General features: G+C 41.6%; 2 protein-coding genes and 1 long non-coding RNA gene across 4 annotated transcripts; 2 read left to right on the top strand and 1 right to left on the bottom strand.

Moving 5' to 3' along the window:
* The first annotated feature begins 108 nt into the window (after nt 1–108).
* Nucleotides 109–15,920, top strand: zswim8 (zinc finger, SWIM-type containing 8). Its single transcript, XM_055162788.1, is given in 27 exon segments — nt 109–1,399; nt 1,588–1,741; nt 2,183–2,277; nt 2,456–2,628; nt 3,692–3,799; nt 3,875–3,956; nt 4,642–4,762; nt 5,257–5,458; nt 6,106–6,281; nt 6,724–7,927; nt 8,006–8,137; nt 8,263–8,442; nt 8,879–9,062; nt 9,142–9,240; nt 9,312–9,436; nt 9,615–9,930; nt 10,561–10,636; nt 10,638–10,702; nt 11,039–11,261; nt 11,382–11,671; nt 11,762–11,985; nt 12,332–12,826; nt 12,954–13,131; nt 13,202–13,375; nt 13,459–13,578; nt 13,717–13,895; nt 14,281–15,920. Coding segments are annotated over 27 exon segments (5,757 nt in total). The 5' UTR covers nt 109–1,221; the 3' UTR covers nt 14,485–15,920.
* On the bottom strand, nt 14,917–17,132 carry LOC129411564 (uncharacterized). Its single transcript, XR_008633360.1, has 2 exons — nt 16,748–17,132; nt 14,917–15,729 (listed from the first exon to the last, which is right to left on the bottom strand). It is a non-coding gene; the product is annotated as an uncharacterized LOC129411564 (long non-coding RNA).
* On the top strand, nt 16,803–26,554 carry ndst2a (N-deacetylase/N-sulfotransferase (heparan glucosaminyl) 2a). Of its 2 annotated transcripts, XM_055162789.1 has the most exons (15): nt 16,803–16,933; nt 17,355–17,661; nt 17,963–19,376; nt 20,917–21,004; nt 21,078–21,232; nt 21,535–21,720; nt 21,792–21,920; nt 22,098–22,280; nt 23,057–23,153; nt 23,283–23,406; nt 23,526–23,700; nt 23,774–23,944; nt 25,171–25,280; nt 25,363–25,465; nt 25,612–26,554. In XM_055162789.1, exons 3-15 carry the CDS (start codon nt 18,306–18,308, stop codon nt 25,735–25,737), a joined length of 2,718 nt encoding a protein of 905 aa, XP_055018764.1. In that variant the 5' UTR covers nt 16,803–16,933; nt 17,355–17,661; nt 17,963–18,305; the 3' UTR covers nt 25,738–26,554. The 2 variants fall into 2 exon arrangements, with proteins under 2 accessions (XP_055018764.1, XP_020776896.1); XM_020921237.2 differs by lacking the exon at nt 17,355–17,661 and having other exon boundaries at nt 16,816–16,933.
* The last annotated feature ends 133 nt before the right edge of the window (nt 26,555–26,687 follow it).

The following is a 26,687-nucleotide window of genomic DNA, read 5'->3' as shown; positions in this document are numbered from 1 at the left end:
ATGCTTGTCATTTGGCCAATAAGAGAGACGCCACTTGTTGTTACCATGCAAGCTGTGGGCATCTCCGCGCGCGCACGGGAGCGCGCCGTGTCAGCTACCGGAAGTCATGATCAGCTGATTGAGGAGGAGCGACGGGGAAGGTAAGCCATCTTTCCCCGGCAGACTGATAACGACCCGACCGAACCCGATAGACATTACAAAGACAGCAAAAATGCTCATGGGTTCAGCTCATTGTCTGTGGAGCTTTGAGGACGGCGACACGGAGTGACACTGCGAGGACAAGGCAGGCGAAGCCGCAGATTGGTCTGCAAACGGCACCACAACCTCAAGTAATAATTTAAAGATCGGAAAACACAGTTTGGATGATCATTATCTCAGTATGATTGGATGCTGCTTTTGCAATGGTATAAGTGTTGCAATTTTGGAGAAGGACAGTGTTCGTAAACCTGTCGTGGATCGACATCAAAGTGTTTCTGATGTAAACAAACGCCTATCGCAGGCTAGTTTCAGCCCCTGTGGAGTTAGCTTTGGTGCTAGTCTTTATCGTCACTGAGACATCACGACCAAAAGGACCAGCTACGATACAACTTCCATTGAAAACAACAGCATTTAAATGCTTGTTGAGCACATTGTACCTCACAACTATAATTAACGGTGAATGACAGCAGCTGCCTTTATGTAAGTCAGCCCGTTATCTATTAGCTTTCAGGCTAAATTGCTAATTGAATTGACTGAAATCATAAGAGAAAACGTAAAACGTTTTCTTAACAATTGTTGTTTAGTGTAGGTGGTTAATATATGGAGTATGGAGAGATGAACAACGGACGGTAGTGTGTGGCACTGTCTGAGCAACAGAGTTTGATTTGGACTTGTCTACTCCCGGGGGGAGCAGATAAGGCGAGAGCTGTTGAACACAGTCTAACGAAATACAGGCCCCTCTGTTCAGAGTGTACTCATTCGGCATTAGGACGGTGAAGTGAGGTTTCTGCTTGTTTTCATGTCCTTTTGAGTTTTACTTAAAAGTATCGCGTACATCTATGTACGTGTTGGTGGATGATGAGGGTTTAACATGTAGTTGTGGGTCCAGCTAAGCTCTCAGCTGTGTTTGGCTTGTTGTTGCGGCCCCTCCCCCAGTCTCCAATCTGCCCTGGAGTTGGTGACTTTTCTTCACTTTAGACTGAACACGGCAGCTCGCAGTGGGGGCTTTCAGCAGTGGATGTAATGGAACTGATGTTCGCCGAGTGGGAGGATGGGGAAAGGTTCTCCTTCGAAGACTCAGACCGGTTCGAGGAAGATTCGTTGTGTTCGTTTATTTCCGAAGCGGAGAGCCTGTGTCAGAACTGGAGAGGCTGGAGGAAACAGTCTGCGGGACCCAACTCCCCCACTGTCAAGATAAAAGGTGTGGATGTTTTGTGTAATTATTGTAACCAACTTTTGTAATATTATACATTACATTGGGGCATGCTCAAATTCAATTTTTGCCTATTTAACCTATTCAATATTCCTATTAAGGTTGTCTTGTTGTAGATATAGACTTGGGTGATCGCTAAATTTCATTGTTGTTGCTCATCTGTGTCCACGTCCCAGATGGTCTGGTGATCCCACTGGTAGAGCTGTCAGCCAAACAGGTTGCTTTCCACATTCCTTTTGAAGTAGTGGAAAAGGTCTACCCTCCAGTGCCTGAACAACTCCAGCTACGCATCGCTTATTGGAGCTTCCCTGAAAATGAAGAGGACATCAGGTGAGCCATTCATAAATTAAAGTGATATCACTGTTACGGTACATAATAAAGACTTTTTGGAGAGAGGGTATATATTTTAACTATATAATAATATATATTTTAAAGCTGCAATGCCCAATTTGCAAAATTAGAATGCATGTATTTAACTTGAACTCATTCCAAGCTCTCATAATCCCCTTTGTTGCATTGTTAATATTCACATGCATGAATTTTCAGGCACATGCACAGCTTTAGATACAGACCCGTGTGTTTGATTTTGTTACGAAGTTCTGCGTTTACCAGTAAACAGAACTATGGCAGTTCATGTTGTCTCTGGAATTCCCATTCATTCTACTTGAGCAAACAACATTGTGCAGTGTCCATGTGCTGTTCCTTGTTGGACAGTTGTAATCCACTGAGTTTAGGTCTGATTTTAAGCATATGCAATGTTTTTGGTATTAGATTGTACTCATGCCTGGCTAATGGGAGTCCAGATGAATTCCAGCGTGGAGAGCAGCTTTACCGAATCAGAGCTGTTAAAGACCCTCTGCAGATAGGTGGGTATTGTTAGTTCATAGCATACATGACATGACATGACACAAAATCTACTATGTCTATGATTTTTCTCTGTTGTCTAACTTTTTATACAAATTACATTTCCTGTCTATGATGATATTTATTAGATGTTAATCCATGTAGATTTATACCGTGCATTTGTATTTGTTCATGTGTCAGGTTTCCATTTGAGTGCAACAGTAGTGTCCAGCCAGACTGGACAGTCGAAGGGAGCGTATAACGTGGCGGTCATGTTTGACCGCTGCCGCATCACTTCCTGCAGCTGTACCTGTGGGGCTGGGGCCAAGTGGTGTGCCCATGTGGTAGCACTGTGTCTCTTCAGGATACACAATGTAAGCACCTCTCCATCTCACAATCCACTGTGCTGATGCCCTTGTATCTGACTTCATCATATAAAGTATTCTGATAAACTCGACTTTACATAAGACATTACATAATAATAATAATAATAATAATAATAATAATAAGGAGCTTTACAATGTCATGCATTATTCATTCTCAGTGGTGGCAAGCTACTATTGTAGCCACAGCTGTTCTGGGGCAGACTGAGAAGCCTGCCAATCTACTCCATAGACCTCTCCACCCAATATTCACACACCACTTTCATATTAAACAACCTGGGTGAAGTGTCTTGCCTAAGGACACAATGGCAGGTTTTGCACCCACTGTGGCACCTGGAATTTCCAGCAGTCTCACTTCCAAGTACTAACCAGGCCCGGCCCTGCTTGGCTTCTGAGATCGGATAAAATCAGTCTTTGACAAGGAGATTTGGCAATTTATATGCATGCCAGGAAAACCACAATACTGGCCTACTCATGTAAACCTTAGAGTGAGGTGTTGTGATTTGAGTATCCCAAATCACCAAAGTGCAGCTGTGTGCACCTGGATAATGTAACAGCACACTGCATTTGACGGATTCTCCACCAGAAAAGTTACACAATCCAGCTTTAATTTCTAATATAATATATAGCTAACATTTGTGGCTGATTTTTACTGACTTTAAATTTGTCCAATGTTTTTAGTATTAGATTGTACTCATGCCTGGCTAATGGGAGTTAAAATGAATTTTAGCGTGAAGAGCAGCTTCTGTGTGCACTTGGGTCATGTAACAGCACTCTTTGACTACACCTGGACAATTGTATATGCTGTATATGCTGTGAGGTTACAGTTTTTATGAATCCGCTGTGAGGCAGCGTACCTGCCACTGTTGTTCATGCTGCCGGTTGGGAGAGTTGTATTTTCCATAGACAGCTAAAACTTTTTCTCTTTGAAAACCACCTTGACTCTTATGGTCTGACTTAAATCCAAAAGGTTTAGGAACAGGAGAAAGAAGAGATTATTGCCAAAATCCTGAACTAACCTTTGATTTGATGCTTGTATCTGTCATGCCTATAGGCCTCTGCCGTGTGCCTGAGAGCCCCAGTTTCAGAGTCTTTGTCCAGGCTGCAGAGAGACCAGCTCCAGAAATTTGCTCAGTACCTCATCAGTGAGCTGCCACAGCAGGTAGGCCAGCAGAAGTGTTTTGTAGAAGAATTCAGTAACTGAACATCTATTTAATACTTGCATTTTTTTTTTAAGATCCTGCCTACAGCACAACGGCTACTTGACGAACTGCTGTCCTCTCAGTCAACAGCCATCAATACTGTGTGTGGAGCTCCTGGTATGTTTTAGTAATGCAGGGTTATAACAGGGTTATACTTCTCCTTGTGCTTTATTCCTACTGTTACAACAATGGCTTATATGCATGGGAGCTTGAACCCTATACTCTTATGGATTATGTCCCAGTTCATATTGTTGTTGTGTAAATCCATTTCTTTCAGATTTTGAATGTGTTTAGTAGAGTGATTGAACATCTCTGTGAGCTGTAGCTGTCTGTCTCTTATTTGGTTCATTAGGTTTTCACATTGTATTATTTTGTCATACCATGACATGTTTTGGCTGCATTCTGCTCCAATTTGCAATACTACAGCAAAATCTGTTTAATTCAGCTGACCAGACATGTCACAGTAAAATTACGTGACACTGAAGATGGCAAAAGAGTGCAATTGTGGGTGGGAAAGTATTAGTTATTTCTGTTTTTAGTTGAGACTCTCCCAACAGGCACTCATTTGTTTACCTGTTGCCATGGTGATGTCCAAAGCAAGGTGATATAGAACTGTGATTAACTGTTCCTGTACTACCTGAGCAGGTTATACAAAAATAATGCACCTTAGTCAGCATTAGAATTCTCATTGACTATTTTATAATGCAGCGACAAGATACGATAATGCACTGTAAAAGAAAGACTCATTAATAATGTAATGAATTTTTTAAAATTAGCATTGTAATTATGTGTTGTTTTTCAGATCCTACTGCTGGACCCTCTGCTTCAGACCAAAGTACCTGGTATCTGGATGAATCCACTCTTAGTGACAATATTAAAAAGACTCTTCACAAGTTCTGTGGGCCTTCCCCTGTCGTCTTTAGGTACACAAAGACATATCCTGCCACAGCTTTAATGTAGAGGTCCAGTTATTTTAACCAATGACTGATCTTAAGTGAAACCTACAGTATGCAAAATGGACTTTTGTGAGCGTTTATGTTCTAATGGGTCTCACTCATTGTTAGTTTTCTCAGAGTTGTATTTTGATTGGTCCATGTATGTTAAAAAATTCCAATACATTTTTCAAAATTATAAACACCGTAAATAAAATTTTGTTGCTTGCTATGAAGAAGCACAGTCAGCAGCTACAAAACATTTAGCAGTTTCTGAATGGACCCGTTTTTAAGTCAGTTTTATATAAACAGTACAATGAAAAAAAAGGACTTCAAAAAGCCTTAATGACTGCTACATTTTCCCAATATTTAGAATATTTTCAGTGAAGAGGTTTTGTTTACATTTCCAGAAATTATAATGGTATTGTATGAAATAAATAGTTAAAATGAAGCGCAGTAGTAGTAAATGACTGTTCTCTTTGTAGTGATGTGAACTCCATGTACCTGTCGTCCACGGAGCCCCCTGCTGCTGCAGAGTGGGCGTGTCTACTCCGCCCCCTCCGGGGTCGTGAACCTGAAGGCATCTGGAACCTCTTGTCTATTGTCAGGGAGATGTTCAAGAGACGAGACAGCAACGCTGCACCTCTGCTGGAGATCCTCACAGAGCAGTGCCTCACCTATGAACAGGTGTGCTCTGAAATCTCTACATCAGCCTGTTATTGTTTCTTTTACACAGTGGTGGTTTCAGATATATACGTTAACAGTTATGTAACCAGTTGCATAGTACGCCTTTAAAAGAGACATGTTATAAAACGTGATTTTAGAATAATGTAATGGTTTTCCTTCATCATTAGCATACCTGGAGTATTTTGATTGCATCCATGTTTGAGTGATTCTGTAATGTTTTCACTTTTTTTTCACTTTTAATTACAAGGAAAAAATACAGACTTCGGGCACATGCCGAGGGTTCAATAATGTTCAACAGCCATTTTCCAAGAAAAATCTGTTGTTTGCTAAGGTGATAGGCTGCTATGAAGAATCAGGGCCAGCAGCAGAAGTTGTATAAGCTATTTCTAGTAGTGTAGTTTTAGATAAAAATGTGTATAAAAATATGACAATTTAGCATTTAGATCTATACTGCAATACTATTATCTGTGTATTCCAATGAGCAAAAACAATGAACAAAAGCAACATTATTCATTTTGTATGCAATTCCTTTATAATTTTAGAAATAACAAGCATTATTTACCTCAAATTTTATCAATACCTTTATTGCCTCTATTCTTACTTCTGAAATAAAATAAATTATGAAAGATTATTGTGCTTTTTCTCAGATCATCAGCTGGTGGTACAGCGTGCGCACCTCAGCGTCCCACAGCAGTGCGAGTGGCCACACTGGGCGCAGCAATGGGCAGTCAGAGGTGGCAGCTCATGCCTGTGCCAGCATGTGTGACGAGATGGTCGTGCTTTGGAGGCTCGCAGTACTAGACCCGACCATGAGTCCATGCAGGTCTGTGCCTCATGTCTTGCATGTGTAGCAAAGCTACTTATACAAATAAGTCTTAAAATGACTTCTGGGTGTAGGGTTACTTAATTATGTAAATAAAATAATTTTAATTGTTATCATTTGAAAGCCTGATTATTCAAGTTATTATTTATACAGAAAAGGGGTGATGTATTGATGTACTTAAAAAGTGACTGAACAAATTAAATGAAAGTAGAAGCTCATAAGCAACTTTTTCACTCACAGAGTATGTTCATATTTTCCAGTGTGACCTTTTGTAACTATTGAGTGTACTTATCACGATTCATGATTTGGTTCATTCAAATGAGAATGTGAGAAGTGTTCAGAGCTTACACCTCTAATTTCACATTGTTCGTCATATTGGTGGCCAGACCAAACCATTTTCTACATTCCTTTCATAATTAAAAGCATCTATATTGTCTTTCAGGCGCATGGAAATGGCCAGTCAACTGAAACTGTGGCATTTAAAAGTAATTGAAATTGTGAAGCGTGGTCAGCATCGGAAGTCCTTGGACAAGTTGTTCCAGGGTTTCAAACCTGCTCTGGAATCCTGTTATTTCAACTGGGAGGTGGCTTACCCATTGGAGGGAATTACCTATTGCAGTACTGACAAGAAGAGCGCCACCTTCTGCTGGTCCAGAGCACTTCATAACCACAGAGGAGTTAAAGCGACAGCAGTCCCAGCTGTTGGGGATTCTCAAGAAGTCTGTGGAGGCAAGTGTGAGGGCGGAGCTCTGCGTGGATCTCAGCAGGAGGTAGCAGTGCGGCCAAAGGAAAGTGTTTTGAGCAAGAGGAAAGGGCTGTCTGTGAGCGGAGGTGGGGGGATGCTGGTGCGGTTAGGTGGCAGCATGTCACTTTCTTTAGATGATGCAGGAGGAAAGTGCTTGTACAAAGGTGGAAACTCATCTGGAGGGAAGCTCAAGATTTCCCAGGGTGGAGCTAGTGGAAAGGGGGCTTTATCAGGAGGTAGTGGTGGGTTAGGAGGAGGAAAGCACTCAAGCAACAAGCGCAGAACTAGCAGTGAGGACAGCTCTCTGGAGCCTGACATGGCCGAGCTCAGTCTAGATGATGGCTGCAGCTTGGCTTTAGGAGCGGAGGCCAGTAACACTTTTGAGTTCCTGCCTCCACCGCCTGAGATGCTGCCCTCCCCTAGCCCCTTGCTCCGAGAGCCCCGCAAGAGCAGCACCGGCTCAAACAAGATGTTTGACTCGAAACGCCATAGCCCTGCTGCACCACCTGCTTCTGACCTTCCCTGTTTGACTACTGGTGAGACCATTCTGATAGTAAGGTCTAATGGTACAGAGAACAACAATGAGTCTGGACCAATCAATGTTAGGAAGGAGGAAGTAGATCCAGGTGATATTGCCCTCTCGGCTTCCTCTGCTGAGAAACCAGGTCCTGTTCCCATTGCCTCTAAGCTTCCTGTGGATCAGAGGGAGGCAGGGGCAAGTGGAGGCCGTGGGGCAGAGGGCGGAGAGGACCCTGCTGTGGGAGATGATGACTATCAAGCCTACTACTTGAGTGCAGCCTCTGAAGAGGGAGCAGACAGACAGCTGGTGGAAAGCCATCAGGATGATGAACCAGACATCTTTGCAGGCATAAAGCCTCTGGAGCAGGAGGGCCGCATGGAGGTAAGAGACTTAAAATCTTTTGAAACTTTTTAAAGTCATATTGAATGTTATGTCATATTTTCTGGATATGATGTGCAGGTGGTATTTGCCTGTGCTGAAGCTCTTCATGCCCATGGATACAGTAATGAGGCTTGCAGGCTGGCTGTGGAGTTAGCCAGAGACTTGCTCGCCAACCCCCCGGACCTAAAAGTTGAGCAGCCACAGACCAAGGTGTGCGCAAACATTCTTATATTAAGAGAAAGACAATTTTATAATAGTGGTTAAATTAACTTTTTTATAGTATAAGTATGTCTGTCCACTTGTTAAAAAACATAACATTTTGATCTCTTTTTAAGGGTAAAAAGAGCAAGGTTTCAACGAGTCGACAAACACAGACTGCCACCAACACTTTGTCAAAAACTGCTTTTCTCCTCACTGTGCTCAGTGAAAGGCTGGAGCTCCACAACCTGGCTTTCTGCACTGGCATGTTCTCTCTAGAGCTGCAGAGACCTCCAGCATCAACCAAAGCTTTGGAGGTCTGCCATCTTTTCATGTACACACTTAACTATAGGTTTGCTAGTCCCTTATGTCTTAAATATTTTTTTATTCTTCTTGTGTATCAAGCAGTAGAGATGAAGCTCACCTTTACTGTCACTTTACTGAAGAATTATGTTCTTCTGCTCTTCATAAAAATGTAAAAACATTTTTAAACGTTGGAGGAACATGAAACAGTGGGGAAATGGTAGAATATCATAAAATGTGAAAGATCTTTGTGGTTTTGGCAAATGATGATATCCACTCAGTTACACACATGTAATATCAGAGTCTGGTTTGAAGACTATAACAAATGTACTACATTAGGGAACAGCTTACAAAAAGCTAATTTAGTTTTACATTGTATTTAAAAATCTATTACTTCCAAATGACCCTATCAATTTTGAGATGGTTAAAAGCTTCTCTATGTGGTGGCAGGTCAAGCTGGCCTACCAAGAGTCAGAGATTGTGGCTCTGTTAAAAAAGATTCCTTTGGGCCTAGTGGAGATGTCAACAATCAGAGAGCGCGCTGAACAGCTCAGAGATGGAAACTTTTGTGATTACCGACCTGTGTTGCCTCTCATGTTGGCCAGCTTCATTTTTGATGTCTTGTGTACACCCGGTAAGGAAGTGGTCTTTTAGAGAACAGTTCATTGCAAATATAAGTATTCACACTTACGCTCTGTTCTGCTTTTGTCCAGTTGTGTCACCAACAGGCTCCCGTCCACCAAGTCGCAACCGGAACAATGAGATGCCTGGTGATGAGGAGCTGGGTTTTGAAGCTGCTGTTGCTGCACTTGGTAAAGTCATTAATATAGTAATGGTAATTGTCAAATTAATGCAGCTGATAATTTATTTTCTTATTGAACAGGTATGAAGACAACAGTGAGTGAGGCAGAGCATCCTCTTCTATGTGAAGGAACTCGGAGAGTGAAAGGAGACTTGGCATTAGCCCTTATGATAACATACAAAGATGACCAAAGCAAGCTCAAGAAGGTAACTTGCCAATATTGTTATTTTAGATTTCCTGATGTCATTTTTTTCTTATTGATAAAAACATTGACAGTAGCAGGATTTAAAATATATATCCGCGACCTGGCCCCGAATAAGCGGAAGAAAATGGATGGATGGATATATATATATATATATATATATATTTTTTTTTTTCTTCCAGATACTGGACAAGCTGTTGGACAGAGAAAGTCAAACTCACAAACCCCAAACCCTGAGCTCGTTCTACTCAAGTAAACCTGCAGCAAGCAGTCAGAGGAGCCCATCCAAACATGCCACTACAAGTCACGGAGGAGTAGGGGGAGCTTCTGGAGGACTCTCTAAACACACACCGTCCTCTGCTACCCCTCTCCCGGCCTCTACCACTAACCAGTCTACTGCAGTGAGCTTGGCCCCTGATGAGATCAATAATCAGCAAGAGCTCAGCCAAATGCAGAATACTTTATCTGGAGAGAGCGCCTCAGAGGCCAAAGAGCACGGTGACTTACACACATTAAACACCATTCTGTACAGCTGCTTCTTGTAATAGAGCTAACAATGTGTTTTCTATCTATAACCATTTTTATTCATACATTTGAATTTGAAATTATCTAATCAGGGACAATGCACAAAAAAAAACATCTCATGTACCAAATTTCCCCCTGCAGTCCCTGGACAATATGTTTTGATTATGCAGTTCATCAACTTTAAAGCAGTGGGAGGACAGTGGCAAAAACTGTTGTTGTGTCCTTGGGCAAGACACTTCATCCACATTGCCTAGTATGAAAGTGGTGTGTGCGTGAGTGATGGTAGTGGTCGGATGTGCCGATGGCGCAGTTTGGCAACCTCGCTTCCATCAGTCTGCCCCAGGGCAGCTGTGGCTACAGTAGTAGCTTACCACCACTGAGTGTTGAGTGAATGAATAATTGTAATTGTAAAGCGCTTTGGGTATCTTGAAAGTCGCTATATAAATGCAATGATTAATTAAATCACACATCAGACCACATGTCAGACCATCTAGTATCTGACTTTAAAGTAATTTCATATAAAAAAAAGTAACTGATTGATTTCTAGTCTTGTGGCTCCATGTGCTGTTTTTCAGTAGTATTTTTCCTCTGTTATCATTACAGAGGGACCTTCTACATCCAGCGAGCAGCAGAATGAGACGGTGCTTTTCAAGTTGGAGACCACCGTCCCAAGCCGCTTGAGCTCGCTATGGTTACAACCAACGGTGCTGGGGGTCACCTGTTCGACAAAAGAAGAAACATACTGGTAAACAGTCTAAGGATGTGCTTGTTTAGACTGGCCTCAGAGCGACTCCTGACGCACACTTCAGCAGGGAGAGTTTAAGTTTGTTTGTGGTTGATCTCGGTTGTGTTATCACCTTGTTCTGTTTACTTCAAACATGTAATAGAAAAAGGTTTAGCTGATCTCTTCTAACATGACTCATGGTGCAGCATTTTGTGAGTGTTGTGAATAAGGACAGTACCAACAGTGAAGCAAAGGAAACTAATAGTGCACAAGGGCCAAATTGCAGATATCTGTGAAAATACCCTGGATATAAGGCATCTGTTACTGATTTGTTGATTGTGGATTCTGATTTCACAGGAATGGCAAGTATTGACAGCAGCGCTCCAGAAACCACCTCGGACAGTTCGCCCACCCTGAGCCGCAGGCCTTTGCGTGGGGGCTGGGCTGCAGCGTCATGGGGCAGGGGGCAGGATAGTGACAGCATCAGCAGCTCCTCTTCTGATTCTTTGGGTTCATCATCCTCTAGCGGCTCACGGAGAGCAGGGGGTGGGGCCAGGGCAAAAAACACTGACACAAGCAGGTGAGAATGGTTTGTATCTTCTACCTTCAAGAATTAATAACATAGCAAATGTGTTTTACTGCAGTAGGCAGTCCATCTGTAATCAACATTTATAAACATTAATGACAATCTGCCATTCAGGTACAAAGGACGGCGCCCAGAATGCCATGCTCCGCATGTTCCTAACCAGCCTTCGGAGGCTGCTGCGCATTTCTACTTTGAGCTGGCCAAGACAGTGTTGATAAAAGCTGGAGGGAATTCATCTACATCTATATTCACACAGCCTTCAGCCAGCGGGGGGCACCAGGGTCCTCACAGGAACCTGCACCTTTGTGCCTTTGAGATTGGCTTATATGCTCTCGGCCTCCACAACTTTGTGTCTCCTAACTGGCTGTCCAGGACTTACTCCTCACATGTGTCCTGGATTACTGGTGAGTGATCATTTTGTGTCACAGAAAACCTTTTTCTTTTGTTTTATGATTCTATGCTAATTAATTTTGCATGACACACATTGCCCTTAGGCCAGGCCATGGAGATCGGCAGTGCTGCTCTCAATATCCTGGTGGAGTGTTGGGATGGTCACCTGACCCCACCAGAAGTGGCGTCTTTGGCAGACCGAGCCTCCAGGGCCAGAGACCCCAATATGGTCCGAGCAGCAGCAGAACTGGCTCTGAGCTGTCTGCCTCATGCTCATGCCCTCAATCCTAATGAAATTCAGAGAGCACTAGTGCAGTGCAAAGAACAGGTAACTTTATTGGATACCTTATTATCATCATATCTTCAATGCTGAAAACAGTATATGAAAAAAAGCCTTCATAACAACTGCCAACAATATGTTTTGGTTTAATTTGTCTAAATAATATTTTTTTTTTGTTTATTTTATTTTTTTTGTTTTTAATTTTTATGTTTCATTTATTTTATTTACATATAGCAGGCATTCTAAAACATTTTTATGATAATAAATAACTTTATTTATTTTGTTTATTTGCAACATATCCTCTAGAGGCACTGTTGTTTCCAAGTGGTCATGTCTGTTCTAATAGAGGATAGAAATAAGTTAATAAACTGATTTGATGTTCCTTTTGCGTCAGGACAATGTTATGCTGGAGAAAGCCTGTATGGCAGTGGAGGAAGCAGCAAAGGGTGGTGGGGTGTATCCGGAGGTTCTCTTTGAGGTGGCCCATCAGTGGTACTGGCTGTATGAGCAGTCAGTCGGTGGAAGTTCTGGGCAACAACGTGAAGCATCCAGCCGCTGTGGAGCTAATGGGGGCTCAGGCAGGCGCCCCCCAGAGGCCAACTGTGTTCTTGACAATGGTTCTAATTTGGATGCCCCAGGCGTGGCCACTGTCACAGCATCTGTCACTGCCACAGCTGTTGTACCTGTCATCTCTGTGGGCTCCACCATCTACCAGTCCCATGCTATGCCTGGCCAAGCCATAGCCCATCCTCATGGCCAAGGCCTGCATCCTTACACCACCCTGCAGGCGCATCTTCCCACAGTCTGTACCCCTCAGTACATGGGGCACCCTCTGCAGCATGTCCCACGACCAGCTGTTTTCCCTGTCTCTGGAGCAGCTTATCCACAGGTCAGAAAAACAGCCTCATTATTGCAGATAGCACAGTTTGGAATTTGGTGTAAGATGAATGAAAAGTTCAATTTTTTTTTTTCTGTTATGTTTTCTGATTTGCCCTGTGACTTGTATGCTTTTTTAGGGGATGCACCCTGCCTTTATTGGTGCTCAGTACCCTTTCTCTGTTGCAACTGGCCCTCCTCCTCCAATTGCAGCCACTGCAGTAACCTTTCCTGGTGTGCCTGTTCCATCTATGACGCAGATTGCAGTGCATCCATATCACACAGAGACAGGCTTGCCCCTCAGCACCACTGTAGCAGGTCAGGACATCACTCATGCACATCACCAATGCTTGCAGTGAGCTTCTAATCTTTTTAAATCTGTTTTTAGTGGGCAGTGTCCACACGGGCACCACCATTCAGACCATGCAGGGGGCATCTATGCCCTCCCTCTCGTCACAGCCAGGGCCATTAGTTAGTCCTCCATTCCCCACAGAGGAAGAGCAACACAGCCAGCCGCTCAGCCAGCAAGGCCTGCACTATCTCCACTCAGCCTACAGAGTTGGTAGGAAACTTCCCATTTTGATTTGGATTAACTTTTATTCCACAAAAGAAGCACAACAAACATTTTGCTTTTGTTGCCCAAAGGGATGCTAGCACTGGAGATGCTTGGGAGAAGAGCCCATAATGATCATCCAAACAACTTCTCCCGCAGCCCTCCGTACACAGAGGATGTCAAATGGCTATTGGGATTGGCTGCACGATTAGGTAGGTGACAACCCTAGCCTGTATATATGTGTATATATCTACCTCTCTCTATATGTCTCTGTCACTATATCTCTCTATCTATATGTACATTTATAACATTGGATTCATTAAATTAATTAACTTTTTGGTTTTTCCTAGGGGTCAATTATGTGTACCAATTCTGTGTTGGGGCAGCAAAAGGAGTCCTTAGTCCTTTTGTTCTGCAGGAAATTATCATGGAGGCCCTGCAGAGGCTTAACCCAGCTCACATCCATGCTCACCTTCGAACTCCAGCTTTCCACCAGCTTGTACAGCGGTGCCAACAAGCATACCTGCAGGTACTCCTCTTTGCCCTTCCCCTGCATTGCTCCATGCGCAGATGTTTAAAGTTTTGGTTTGATTGACACTCCTAAACTAAATGTTGCCAATCTTTGAAATACTAACTTGACAACCCATATATTCTTTAAAAGATGGTAACATTGTAGAGTTTGTGCAACTGTTGCTGCTCTGCTCTATGTATATTTATCTGAAACACTTTTTTTCAAATTACTACATTAGTTAGTTAATAAATTAATCTATAATTTAGAAGTTCAAATGCAAATTAATTTTAGCCCCACCTAAGTATTAGGATGGAACACCACAGTGCATGGTTCCTAGTCTGTTGCAACACTGAAGTCTGATTCTGTACCCGTTTATCTTGTATGCATGTTTATGTGTATGCAGTACATCCACCATCGGCTCATCCATTTGACACCAGCAGACTACGATGACTTTGTCAACATTATCCGTAGCGCTCGGGGAGCCTTCTGCCTCACACCAGTGGGAGTCATGCAGTTCAACGATGTGCTGCAGAATCTGAAGAGGGGCAAACAGACCAAGGAGCTGTGGCAGCGCATTTCTCTGGAGATGACGACCTTTTCCCCCTGAGCAGAGACTCCTGGACTATCTGGCCTCCTTGTGTCTCCACACTGCACCTAAGTCCTAATATCTGGCGTGTTCTCTCTGACCCATAGAAAGTGTATTGATTTTTGTGTCTGTCCATCTTTCCGGTCCTGGTCATGTCTTGTTTTGTTATTATGGTCTGTGGAACTGCTCTAATATTTTCTTTAAAGAAATCATCCTTTGGTCTTGTGTAGAATTGAAAACACAGCCAAGGTGTTCACATTTTTTTATGTTTTTAATTCTTTCCCTGCATTAGTAGTTTTTATGTTGAAACCGCCAAGTGGCTCTGTGCTGCAGCATTCCTGTCCATTGTGATGGGTGTAGTGAGGATCTCACCTCTGAGCTGCGGATTTGAATTTTTGCAGTATGGGAGAACATGAGGAAAACATTTCCTAAGAAAAAAATCTGTACCACACATTCTTCAGTATTGTTTAAACTCTTTTGATACTTTGTAATATGTATTCAAAATTATGTTTGTTAAAGAAATGAAAGAGTTATTCGTTAAGGTGTGCTTATGTTGAACCCTGGTTTCTGTCTAAACCCGTTAGAGAATGAGATTTAAGGTGAACACAGCCATAGAGTTAAAATAAGATTTGTGAAAATTGAGAGAACAGTTTGTTTTCCATAAACATAGTGCCATTTAAGTAATTTTGTGTTTTTCCAATCAGGTTTGATGTGAAAAATCACCTGGTGGTTACAAATACAATCACAATGATGAAAATACATAATGACAGCACTTCAAATTTTAATTTACAAAAGTCAAACAACAACATAGAGAGTAAGTCCATCCAATTTAAAATACAGCCCATTTTACTAAATTGAACTGCACTATAATTGATAGAATCACAAACATCTCATCTATCGTATTGACTTTGTTTTGTCATTCATCCTTGACATGTGATGCAATCAGGGTGCTATTTTATTCCAGGTTCAAAGATGAATTATAGGACAGATCGAATTTATTACAATCTCCTGAACATGTGGTTGTCCTCCAAATTTCGAGAAAATGGTGTATGTTTTCTTCCCTCAACACAAAGCAGAATGCTTGGGAGTTTGGGAGAATCTAAATTCTCAGCATTTGTGGAGCAATTTCTCTGTGATGGAAATCTTGTGCAGAAGTAATGGGACTCTCCGGAGGCGCGGTGCTCTTAATTCCTCCAGACTTGGTGATGTTCCATCGGCAGCTGTTGCTCCACCTCCTCTCACACGGCTCTGGGTCTCACAGATAGCCTAAAGGTTTTTTGGTAGAAATGTACTGTGATATTTTTGTATTTCTCAGAGTGTAGCTTGATTGATAAATTCAATATGTGCTCATTGCAAAAAGTTATGACATGTTATTGAGTATAAAAAACAGACTGAAGCAATACTACACATGTAGAAACTACTTAATAAAACATTTGAAAGCATTGGTTGCATCAGGAGTGGGAAGTTCACTGGCATTGTTTTTTCACAGACTCTGGACCTGCCTTACTGTCCCAGCTCTGCTCTGCCTGTGCTCATCGCTCGTCAACTAATACTAATTTCTTATTGACTAAAACACTATCGACGGATTAATCTACTAAAGACCTACTTATCTTACAGAAATAAACCTTGTGCATACTCTACAAGTGGAAATTTACAATGTGTAAGCCACTTTTCCACTCAAAGAAACTTTCGTACTTCAGAGTTCATGTTAATGATCTTGAGTACTCAATTACACCCCAACTGATTACAGTGACAATCATAATGGCAACTTTTAACTATATTAATTGTACAGCCTGACCCTTTAAGAAGCACTTTCATATACGATAATATAAACAGTCTTGTCAGACAGAAGTATTTATTTCTCTAATTCTAAATATTATCATCATTACCCCGCCTTTTGGAACAGCAGATGGAAATTGGCCTTTGACTCTACTTGAAAGCATTGGTTGCATCAGGCGTAGGAAGTTCACTGGCATTGTTTTTTTTCACAGATAAATTTAATTGTAGTTGTACTTTTAGTAGAAACCATAATTTCTAAAGTAAAAATATGAGACTAAATACTGTCAGTTTTACCTACAAGTGACCTTTCCTAAACCATCCCTTCAAAATTCACAAGTCCACGTTGCCAGATGTTTTCGTCAGACAAAACTTGTGAAGGTTGGAATATTTGAGTGAATATAATTGTACAAATAATGATTTACAATATAGTCATAAAAGGTTGTTTTAGGGAGTCCCAGAGTTCTTATTCTAATTACAGTCTATAATTAAGTTAGCAGGTTCTTACCTCTCAAACCGCTGGTACAGCTGCGCACCCCCGCGGCTCAGCTGCATTTGGTTGAGTCCAGGGTTCCAGAGCAGAACCAAGATGGCGCCCAGAGCAGCTACGACGCGACGCTCTAAACTTCCCTTTTAACTTTATAGACGCCGCACAGTATTTTCTGGACTGCGTCTGAATATTCGGATTGTTCTGGTAAGATACACAGCATTGACTTGGTGCAGTTGTAGTTTACGGCTTTATCAGTAAGAGTTTTAACGATATATGTCGTTGTTTACGCTCATCTTGGCTGAGCCGTAGCCGCTACAGCTAACTCACTGGAAAGCCAATGCAGCAGCTCTTGGTCCGAGCCTGTGTCTAAACTACAAGCTCCGTTAGACCAGGCAGATGTCTCTGTAGCTCGAACGTGTGAGCTACATTGCCCTCCTTTGTCTTAGTGATTCTTAACAGGCTTTTAGCGACGGATCATAAAGGTGTCGTTATCAATCATATGTGAGCCTCATGGACGCTGTAAATTTGCACACTAACAGTCGAAATCTTAAAAGTATGAGCATGAGTAGTTATGTTGGCTCATTTTAATAAGTGCAATAGCAGTGATTTTTCGTATGTTCGGCAGGTGAAAACAGCCTTACATTGGCACGGCATGACCCTCTTTGTTGACCACTGTGCGTCAGACGTGAAGCGAATGGAGCGGTGTGTGCCGCTAGAGCCAGTCTGACGTTTAGCAAGAGCAGGTGTGAGGTACCCTTCAGACGGGCACAGCAGCCCACTGCCAACTACGTCTGACTGTCTGACTTTTGCAACGTGTAGCTAGATCCACGTGTCAGCTATGATTCATTGATGCAACAGTTCCAATTAAAGGTAGAAGCCTGTTAACAAGCTGTCCCCCTTCCAGTTGCTTCTGCGCTAATGTTTTTTTGTTGGTGAGTAGTACTTGCAGTTAAAGAGTGATATTAAAAAGGTGACTTTAGTCCTGAGGTAGAGAGACTTGTTTAGACCTGAACTCCCTAAACTCTGACCTCTGTAATAATAATGTGGAGAGGAAGTGTCAACCCCATACCTGACCCCACCCTTTCCAGCAACACCATGCTCATTTATCATTATAATACATGTATCAGTACTGTTCCACAAGCTGCATGCATTATCAGTGCCAATATTGATTTACAGTGGTTCTTATAATTATAATTTATCTTGACATAACATTTTACGTGTACCCTTTTTTAGGTGTTTGGCTTGGGATATCCAAGCCTGTGTGGGGTGATCTTGGGGGCTATGCCCCACAGCAACTGAGAGGCCCTTCAAGCAGATGGACATGTGGTGGCGAGACACTAGACCACTGTGTGCCTGAGACACCTCCATCAGCACCTGTCCTGTTTCTCGTCCCTTCATCCTGCAGAGCTGTTGCAGTAGAGTGGATTTGATGATGCTGGCCATGGTGACTTAGAGTAAATGGCTGCTCCTCAGTCTAGTTCAGTGCTGGTGTCCCCTGCTCTGTCCTGCTCTGGACCTGCCTTACTGTCCCAGCTCTGCCCTGCCTGTGCTCATCGCTCGCTAGCTGGCCCTCACCATGGCCGCTGCTGGCCTGGGGCTTTGGAAGCTGCTGCGTGGTGTCCGCCAGCTCGAGCTCCACCGTCTCATTCTGGCTCTCATCATCTTCTGCCTGCTGTCTATGGCCTTCCTGGCTTATTACATTTCCAACAATCCCAAAATCAAAGAGGCCCCTCCTTTACCATTTAGTGACTGTGGAGGTGCAGGGATGGCCCCTGGCTCAAGCACAGGGGCAGCAGGTTGGGTCCCGGGGGCTCAGAGGGCCCCTCTGTTTATTCCCGGGCGTCAGGGCCAACAGAGGCCAGTGAAGGCTGTAGATATCTCCAGGACCGAGCCAGTGATTCTGGTTTTTGTGGAAAGCATATATTCACAACTTGGCCAGGAGATTATTGCCATCTTGGAGTCCAGCCGCTTTCGATATCAAACTGAGATAGCTCCCGGGAAAGGAGGCATGCCTACGCTAACAGAGCAAAATCAGGGCCGCTATGCCCTCATCATCTATGAAAATCTGCTGAAATATGTAAATTTAGATGCATGGAATCGAGATCTCCTGGACAAGTACTGCTCAGAGTATGGAGTAGGAGTTATTGGCTTCTATAAGGCCAATGAAAACTCACTTCTGAGTGCCCAGCTCAAAGGTTTCCCACTGTTTTTGCATTCACACCTGGGACTCCGGGACTACCGCATAAATCCCAGTGCCCCTCTACTCTACATAACTAAACCAAACCAGGTGGAGCAGGGCCCGTTACCTGGAGACGACTGGACCATCTTCCAGTCCAACCACTCCACCTATGAGCCAGTGCTTGTGGCCAGTACAAAGTCCTCAGTGTCTATGGCACACTTTGTTGCAAGCCCCTCAAGGCCGGCACACGCCACTGTGGTGCAGGACCTCGGACTGCACGATGGTATCCAGCGTGTTCTATTTGGAAACAACTTGAACTATTGGCTCCATAAACTGGTGTTTGTGGATGCCATCGCCTACCTGACTGGGAGGAGACTTTGCTTGTCTTTAGACCGCCACATTCTAGTAGACGTGGATGATATCTTTGTGGGTAAAGAAGGAACACGCATGAAGGTCTCCGATGTGGAGGTGGGTAATTCTTTTGAATACCAGATCATTCCTTATGTTCATTAAAGCAACCCTGCAGGCAAAACTGAATATATATGTTTGTCTTTTGGACAGTTCCTACATATTTTCATATTTGGTTTTCATGTGTAAACAATTAATTGTCCAATGTGTGCCTAAAGATGTTTTATTATTTCTTTCCTCTAATTTCAAAGGCTATTTTCTCAAAAATGTTGAAGCTGAATCTGCCTTTTTACCAAATCTTTAGCTCACTCACTTCTGTTTCTGCTATTGTCCCATATAAATAAATATTAGTCAACTAATACTAATTTCTTATTGACTAAAACACTATCGACAGATTAATCGATTAAAGACCTACTTATCTTATAGAAATAAAGCTTGTACATACTCTACAAGTGGAAATTTACAATGCCTTTCCACTCAAAGAAACTTATGTACTTTAGAGTTAATGTTAATGATCTTGAGTACTCAGTAACACCCCTTTGTTGTAACTGATTACAGTGACCATCATAATGGCAACTTTAATTTTATTAATTTCACAGCCTGACCCTTTAAGTAACACTTTCATACACAACAATATAAACAGTCTTGTCATGAAGAAGTATTTATTTGTCTAATTCTAAACATTATTATTATCATCATTATCCCTGCCCTTTGGAACAGCAGATGGAAATTGGCCTTTGACTCTAATCCGGTGTGTGTACATGTTTGTGTCATGCCTGTACATGAACATGCATGCCCCAATTAAATAAATAAATGATCTGCATTCATTTTCAGCAAGATCAAGTTTGCTCTGGTTTATTGTTAATATATAGGTTTCTAATACGTGTAAGAAATTTAAATGTGACTCTGTACATTTTTCAGATTTTTATGTGACATGTGAAATGAGTGCAATGTTGGCCTTATTTACACATTAAATGCTCTATTTCTTATGGTGGAAAAACTTTAAAATGTGTTTAAGAAGATGTTTATAATGGATTTCTTTACTATTCACTTGCAATGTCCCTCCTCAAAGCTATGTCATATTACACTTTAACGCACTCAGATGTTTTCAGTGTGGCTTTATTAATGTTAAGATAATTTGGTTAAATGTGGTGCTGGTATATCTTTATATTTTAGCTTGAATTCCTCTGAAGCTAGGTAATAATATATTAAATTAGCCTCTTGACTGGGCAGTTGATTGAGATTCAGATTCTCTCATATCTAATAGTTAATTATGTGGTTGCAATTTTCAGCCAATCCTCTGTCAGTAAAAGCATGTGATTTGGAACAACATTTAGGCGGAAGACTTTTTATATTTCTGTGTGTTAAATGGCCCATCTATTATCCTCATGAAAATCAACACTACAAGCCTTTTTTATTTACTTTTTGAAAAGATTGATCTATCAATATGAGGTGATGCCCCTCCCCCTTTATCACCCAGCTCTAATTGAGCCCAATTGATTCCTGCCAAGCTTCTAAATTTTAATGCTGTTAAATAAAAATAATATTTTGTATATGTTTTTTGCCATAGTAGGTGACATTTTTTTCTGCTGGTTTTCAGGCATTGCTCAGCACTCAAAATAAGCTCCGTGCATTGGTTCCAAATTTCACCTTCAATTTGGGTTTTTCTGGAAAATTCTATCACACAGGTATGACTTTTGTGTCAGTGCTTATCTGTCATTTGCGTTTCGTCTGGTGTGTAATCCCATACTTGTGTTAAAGGAACTGATGAGGAGGACCAAGGTGATGACATGCTGCTGGAGCATAGGATGGACTTCTGGTGGTTCCCTCACATGTGGAGTCATATGCAGCCACACCTCTTCCACAATGTCACTGTGCTTGCAGAACAGATGAGGCTCAACAAAGTCTTTGCCCAGGTTTGCATCTGTTCCTTTCACACTGAATGTGTGTTTGCCTGCTGATCTATGGCCCAAACCCATATCTCCTGGGCCTATGGGCCAAACCCATCTCTCTCTAAGAGTAGCTTTACTATATTACAATTTTACAATTTTAATTTGTCTTAATTTTACAATTTAGACTATATTGCATATTGTATTCAGTTTCAGTCTGTTAAACTGCATCAGATTACTTATTATTTTTTGATGAGTTTTGACCAACCACCACTTGTGTGTCTTTGAAGAGTGCAGATGTATGTAATGTTTTGGGTGTTTGTGTTCAGGAACACGGTATTCCGATTGACATGGGGTATGCTGTGGCGCCTCATCATTCAGGGGTGTATCCTGTACACACTCAGCTCTATGAGGCCTGGAAGTCTGTGTGGAATATTAAAGTAACCAGCACAGAGGAGTACCCCCACCTCCGGCCCGCTCGATACCGCCGTGGCTTTATCCACAATGGCATCCAGGTTTGTCTGTTAATTTGTTGCCAATCTAAAATGAGAGAATGAGCCGGGCTCATGTCTGTGCTGTGCCTCAGGTGTTGCCTCGTCAGACGTGTGGATTGTTCACTCACACCATCTTCTATAATGAATATCCTGGAGGTTCAAAGGAGTTGGACAAAAGTATCAGAGGGGGAGAACTCTTCCTCACAGTTCTGCTCAACCCTGTAAGAAACAGATATTTTTGTACAGTATACAACATGTGTTTATGAAGGTATTTCTTTGAATTACAAATCCATTGCATTGGTGTAGAATGAAGCATGTAATATTTGTTATTATCAGACCATTGTCTGCTAGTGATTGGTCATTTGTAATGGCATTTTTCTTATGTTTTGGTACTACAGATCAGCATTTTTATGACACATCTGTCTAACTATGGAAACGACCGTCTGGGCTTATACACCTTTGAGTCGCTGGTAAAGTTTGTACAGTGTTGGACCAACCTAAAACTGCAGACTCTGCCCCCAACACTTCTTGCTGAGAAATACTTTCAAATCTTCCCTGAAGAGCGAGACCCCTTGTGGCAGGTAAGAGTACACACAACACTTCAACAGCTCTTTCTGGCATTGGGGATTTCCACCCTTAAAAGCACCAAGAACTGAACCATTCAGTCCTGCCTTACATGTGTTCACACAGCCAAATAGGGCATGCCATGCTGTGGCTGTACACAGAAATATAGAGCTCCCTATATCAAAGATGAAGCGGGTTTAACTGGTTTAAAGTTAGAAGCTTGACTGTGGGGGATAATTTGATCTTTCATGATTGATGGGAAAATATTTGTTTCACTTCATCATATTCTTTTTGAACAATGTATACTAATGCACAAAATGGATGCACAAAAAAGTTTAAATAAACAGATCTAGTCTAGAGTCTAAATTGTATTTATGCTTGAAATCCTACACCAGATATGTTAGACTCAGGCCCGGGGTCCAAATTTGGCCCACAATATAATTATGTTTGGCCCGCAAGATCATATCAAAATTTATTAGTGCTGGTCCACCGGCTACAGATAGGCTATAGAGACATTATTTATTTAAAATGTTGTTATTATTTTATATTATGCTTGTTCTGGATTCGGTGTTTAAGCAAAATTATTATTAAACATTTATTTATAATAAAAAAAAAAGTTTAACATTAAATACCTTGAAAGAAGAGAAAACATGCAGATGTTGTTGAAACTTTTCAATAAATATTTAGTTTGGCCCATGACTTAGTCCCAGTTTTTAATTTTGTCCCTCTGTGAATTTGAGTTTGACACCCCTGTCCTAGACTAAAAGCTCTTCTCTACTGTCTTCATCTGTAGAACCCATGTCACGACAAGCGGCACAAAGACATCTGGTCTAAAGAGAAGACTTGTGACCGACTGCCCCGCTTCCTCCTCATTGGACCACAAAAAACAGGTACAGCCATATTCCTGGTGCAGACTGTGTAATGCTGAGTATAATTCTGATCATCTTTGAACTAAACTTCACTAACTAATGTCCTAATTGATAATTGACTCCTTTACTAACCCTCATGTTTGCTCACAGGCACTACAGCACTTCATACATTCCTGAGCCTTCACCCAGCCATCACCAGTTCTTTTCCCAGTTCCACTACCTTTGAGGAGATTCAGTTTTTCAGTGGATCCAATTATAACAATGGCATTGATTGGTAAGAAACATTCAGAAGTAAGCTTTCAGGTGCCATTTTAAAGGCAATAATTTGGCTACTTTCTTTAGGGAACTGTTGCAAATAATAGAAAATTGTAATAGTTTTAAAACGTATTTCAGGTATATGGACTTCTTCCCTTTACCATCAAACGTGAGTACAGATTTCATGTTTGAGAAAAGTGCCAACTATTTTGACACAATGGCAGCCCCTAAAAGAGCGGCTGCCCTCCTGCCCAGAGCCAAAATCCTGGCCATACTAATCAACCCAGCAGAAAGAGCCTATTCCTGGTACCAGGTAACAACTTCAGTTTCAGGATCATGACCAAATGTTTTCATAGTGTTGATGGCTCATTGTTTGAATCTTTTAGCACCAGAGGGCACACCAAGACCCTGCTGCTCTCAATAACACATTCCATGCTGTGGTGACGGCGAGTACCTCGGCCCCAAAGGACCTGCTGGCTCTTCAGCGACGCTGCCTTCTTCCTGGGGTCTATGCTACTCACATCGAGCGCTGGCTGCAGCACTACCAGCCATCCCAGGTAAGTGCATCTGTGCTTTGTTATGTAGTGTTGTACTATGAAGAAGAAAATAGACAAAAATAATTGTACGATTTCCCTAACAGCAACAATAATACACAGGTGTAACCTTTTTTGATCTAGAAGATTATTTTAAGGTTTATTCAGAGTGATTCCTAATGTACATTTTAATGCAGGTCATGTGACTTTGTTTACCCACATCATCATTTCCAAGATGGCAGTTTCACAAGTTGGGACATGGTCCTGAATTGGCATTTTCTAAAAGTATTCAGTGTTGTAATACTTAAAGCAAGCCCCTTTATGCAACATAATGTTTAAATATTTATAACCCCTTTAGATAAAAAAAAAAATAATTGGCCCAGGTCTGAAAACTTGGAGCAATCCCATGTGACACTAAGGGATGGAATTCTATGTTTTATTTGGGGTCCATTTAGTCTGTGGTATTCCCCCCATAATTTATAAGAACCTAGATGACTCCTATAAATTATGCTCTCCTATAATCTATATGAGGTGTCTGGGTTCCTATTTGTCTGTGACCCAGAATACACAATTCAAAACTTTATGAAGATGTGAGTGTGGCCTTCAATGAAGCTCCCTGAATTCAGATGGGTGTGATTGACGGGTGGATCAGCCAATCAGGGACACATATAGTCTGACGAAAAAAATATCACAATGTATTGAAAAACATTGCAAATTTCTGCAGAATCATTGAGCAAAGCCCAAAACTTTGTTAATCTGAAGTGGAAGAAATTATACTTTACCTGTAAATGATGGTGATCAATGAGCTGCTTTGTTTCACATGCGCCACTGAAAAAAGCAAATCTGATTGCACGATCATGTTTGGGTGGGCTGCAGAAGAGACTGGACGCTGTATTTTTTTATACAGATTGATATCATTCTAGATTTGCCAAGCAAGATTCTTGATTAAAAAAACTTTATTCTCTTGATTGGAATAGAGGTATTGTTTAAGAAAAAAAAATGGAACATGTTAATATTCCAAAGCCTTTTCAAAGAAGGCAGAAGCAATTTGAGTGCTGACATTATTACACGTTATTATTATACAATTATAAATTGTGAGTTCTAGGGAAGGAAATCACCTTTAAATGTGAGATTACAATTTGAACTAAATATTTTTATACAATTATAAGAGTATTACAATGTAAACTTTTTTTTCTTTTAACTTTTATAATGTTGGCCTGGTTACAGTTTGTTTTTTTACTTTGTTACAGTTGCATATTGTGGATGGAGATCTGCTGCGATCCAATCCTGTCTTGGTGATGGAAGGACTCCAGAGGTTTCTTGGTGTCACACCTGTCTTCAACTACACCCAGGCTCTCGTGTAATTATCAATTCACTGACGCAAATTTACAAACCCTGTTTTTGAAGGGCCTGGTCTGTTGAGTGCTCTGCTTTGTTGGTAGATTTGATGACGCTAAAGGTTTCTGGTGCCAACGACTGGATGGAGGTCGAACTAAATGTCTAGGCAAAAGTAAAGGCAGAAAGTACCCTGAGATGAGCCCTGAGGTACATTGCACTTTCTTGACTCATCAGTTACTGAGGGTCTGTTTAGTAAAAATATAGTACTACACTTTTGATACAACAAATAAAACAGTTTTTACATTTACAGTTATACAATGTACTTATCATTTGGTTTGTTTCGTTTTTTGCAGACTCGTGCATATCTAACAGAATATTATCGCGAACACAATGTTGAGCTACTCCGTTTATTGAATCGTCTGGGCCAACCTTTGCCCACGTGGCTCCGTCAGGACCTTCAGAGTACAAGCTGGAGCTGAGAGCAGCGCTGTGCAGAGACTGAAGTATCAAACTGCACCTGCTGCTTACTCAGTGTGGACAAAGAAGCAGTATGGTGTGCACAGCAGCAGGACAGTGGACCTCAAACAGGGCATTGGCGAAGACTGTGTCCTGTGATGTGTGTTCCAAGGAGTGCCCCTGGTGGACGCTGCTGGTGTTGTCAGTGCACGTTGCTCTATAGCTGATAGTGGTTTATCTCCTCAGAGCGTCATTGTGCTGCTGCTGCTACTACTGGACTAAGTTAAGTGGTATTTACTGTAATAAACCTGGGGGGCATCAAAGTCAGCAACTAAAAAGTAGCCTGAAGATGAGGCTTTGTGTCCACCAAGTGTAGAAAAACATTTGATAGGCATATCATGCTGCTGCAATAAACAGAACCGGAGAGTCTCAATACAAAAAAGTGCCATTTGTCCTTTAATAGGGGCTTCATCCAGAGCCCATCTTTCCATCATGGTTGTTACAATCACAAGAATGTGTTCTATTGACATATCTGCTAAAGCTTTTTCCCCAGTCACCTGACTGTAGAGTCACATGAACTTTATATATGAAATGCACTTGGTGGAAACATGCCTGGGCTAGTGTGTCTTTGACTGGTGAGATGGGCACTGCCAAGCCACACAGAGATGTAAATATGGGATAAACAGTGGACTCAGCCCTGTTTGTTCGAAACTAGGTTTAAGGCAGATGTTCATGGAATTCTGAAGCTTTTATACTTGCTTTTAATTCCACATTTTTAAAACGCACCACTATTGTTTTCATACATCAGTAAACCACACAATAAATGGCTGATGACATTAATCTCTTCTATGCTTTTGAATGTTGAGGGTGATGAGGATTGAGTTTTCAAAGTTCTGTGCTTGTACATAAATTATATCCAAAAATGTTCAGAATGGATCTTTTCCATGTTCAGTTTATGATGTATAAAAAGAGA

The sequence above is a fragment of the Boleophthalmus pectinirostris genome, unplaced genomic scaffold (genome assembly GCF_026225935.1).
Source record: "Boleophthalmus pectinirostris isolate CB_2022bp ecotype Guang Dong unplaced genomic scaffold, ASM2622593v1 HiC_scaffold_5, whole genome shotgun sequence".
Classification (NCBI taxonomy): Eukaryota; Metazoa; Chordata; class Actinopteri; order Gobiiformes; family Gobiidae; genus Boleophthalmus; species Boleophthalmus pectinirostris.
Note: the sequence above shows the minus strand (reverse complement) of the source record. Positions and strands in the feature narration are given on the sequence as shown.

What these genes read in the sequence shown, in the direction of transcription:
- ndst2a (XM_055162789.1), top strand. Translation starts at nt 18,306, where the DNA reads ATGGCCGCTGCTGGCCTGGGGCTTTGGAAGCTGCTGCGTGGTGTCCGC. An exon ending in TGAAGGTCTCCGATGTGGAG is followed by an intron (nt 19,377 to 20,916) that starts GTGGGTAATTCT and finishes GCTGGTTTTCAG; the next exon opens with GCATTGCTCAGCACTCAAAA. An exon ending in TCACAGTTCTGCTCAACCCT is followed by an intron (nt 21,921 to 22,097) that starts GTAAGAAACAGA and finishes TTGGTACTACAG; the next exon opens with ATCAGCATTTTTATGACACA.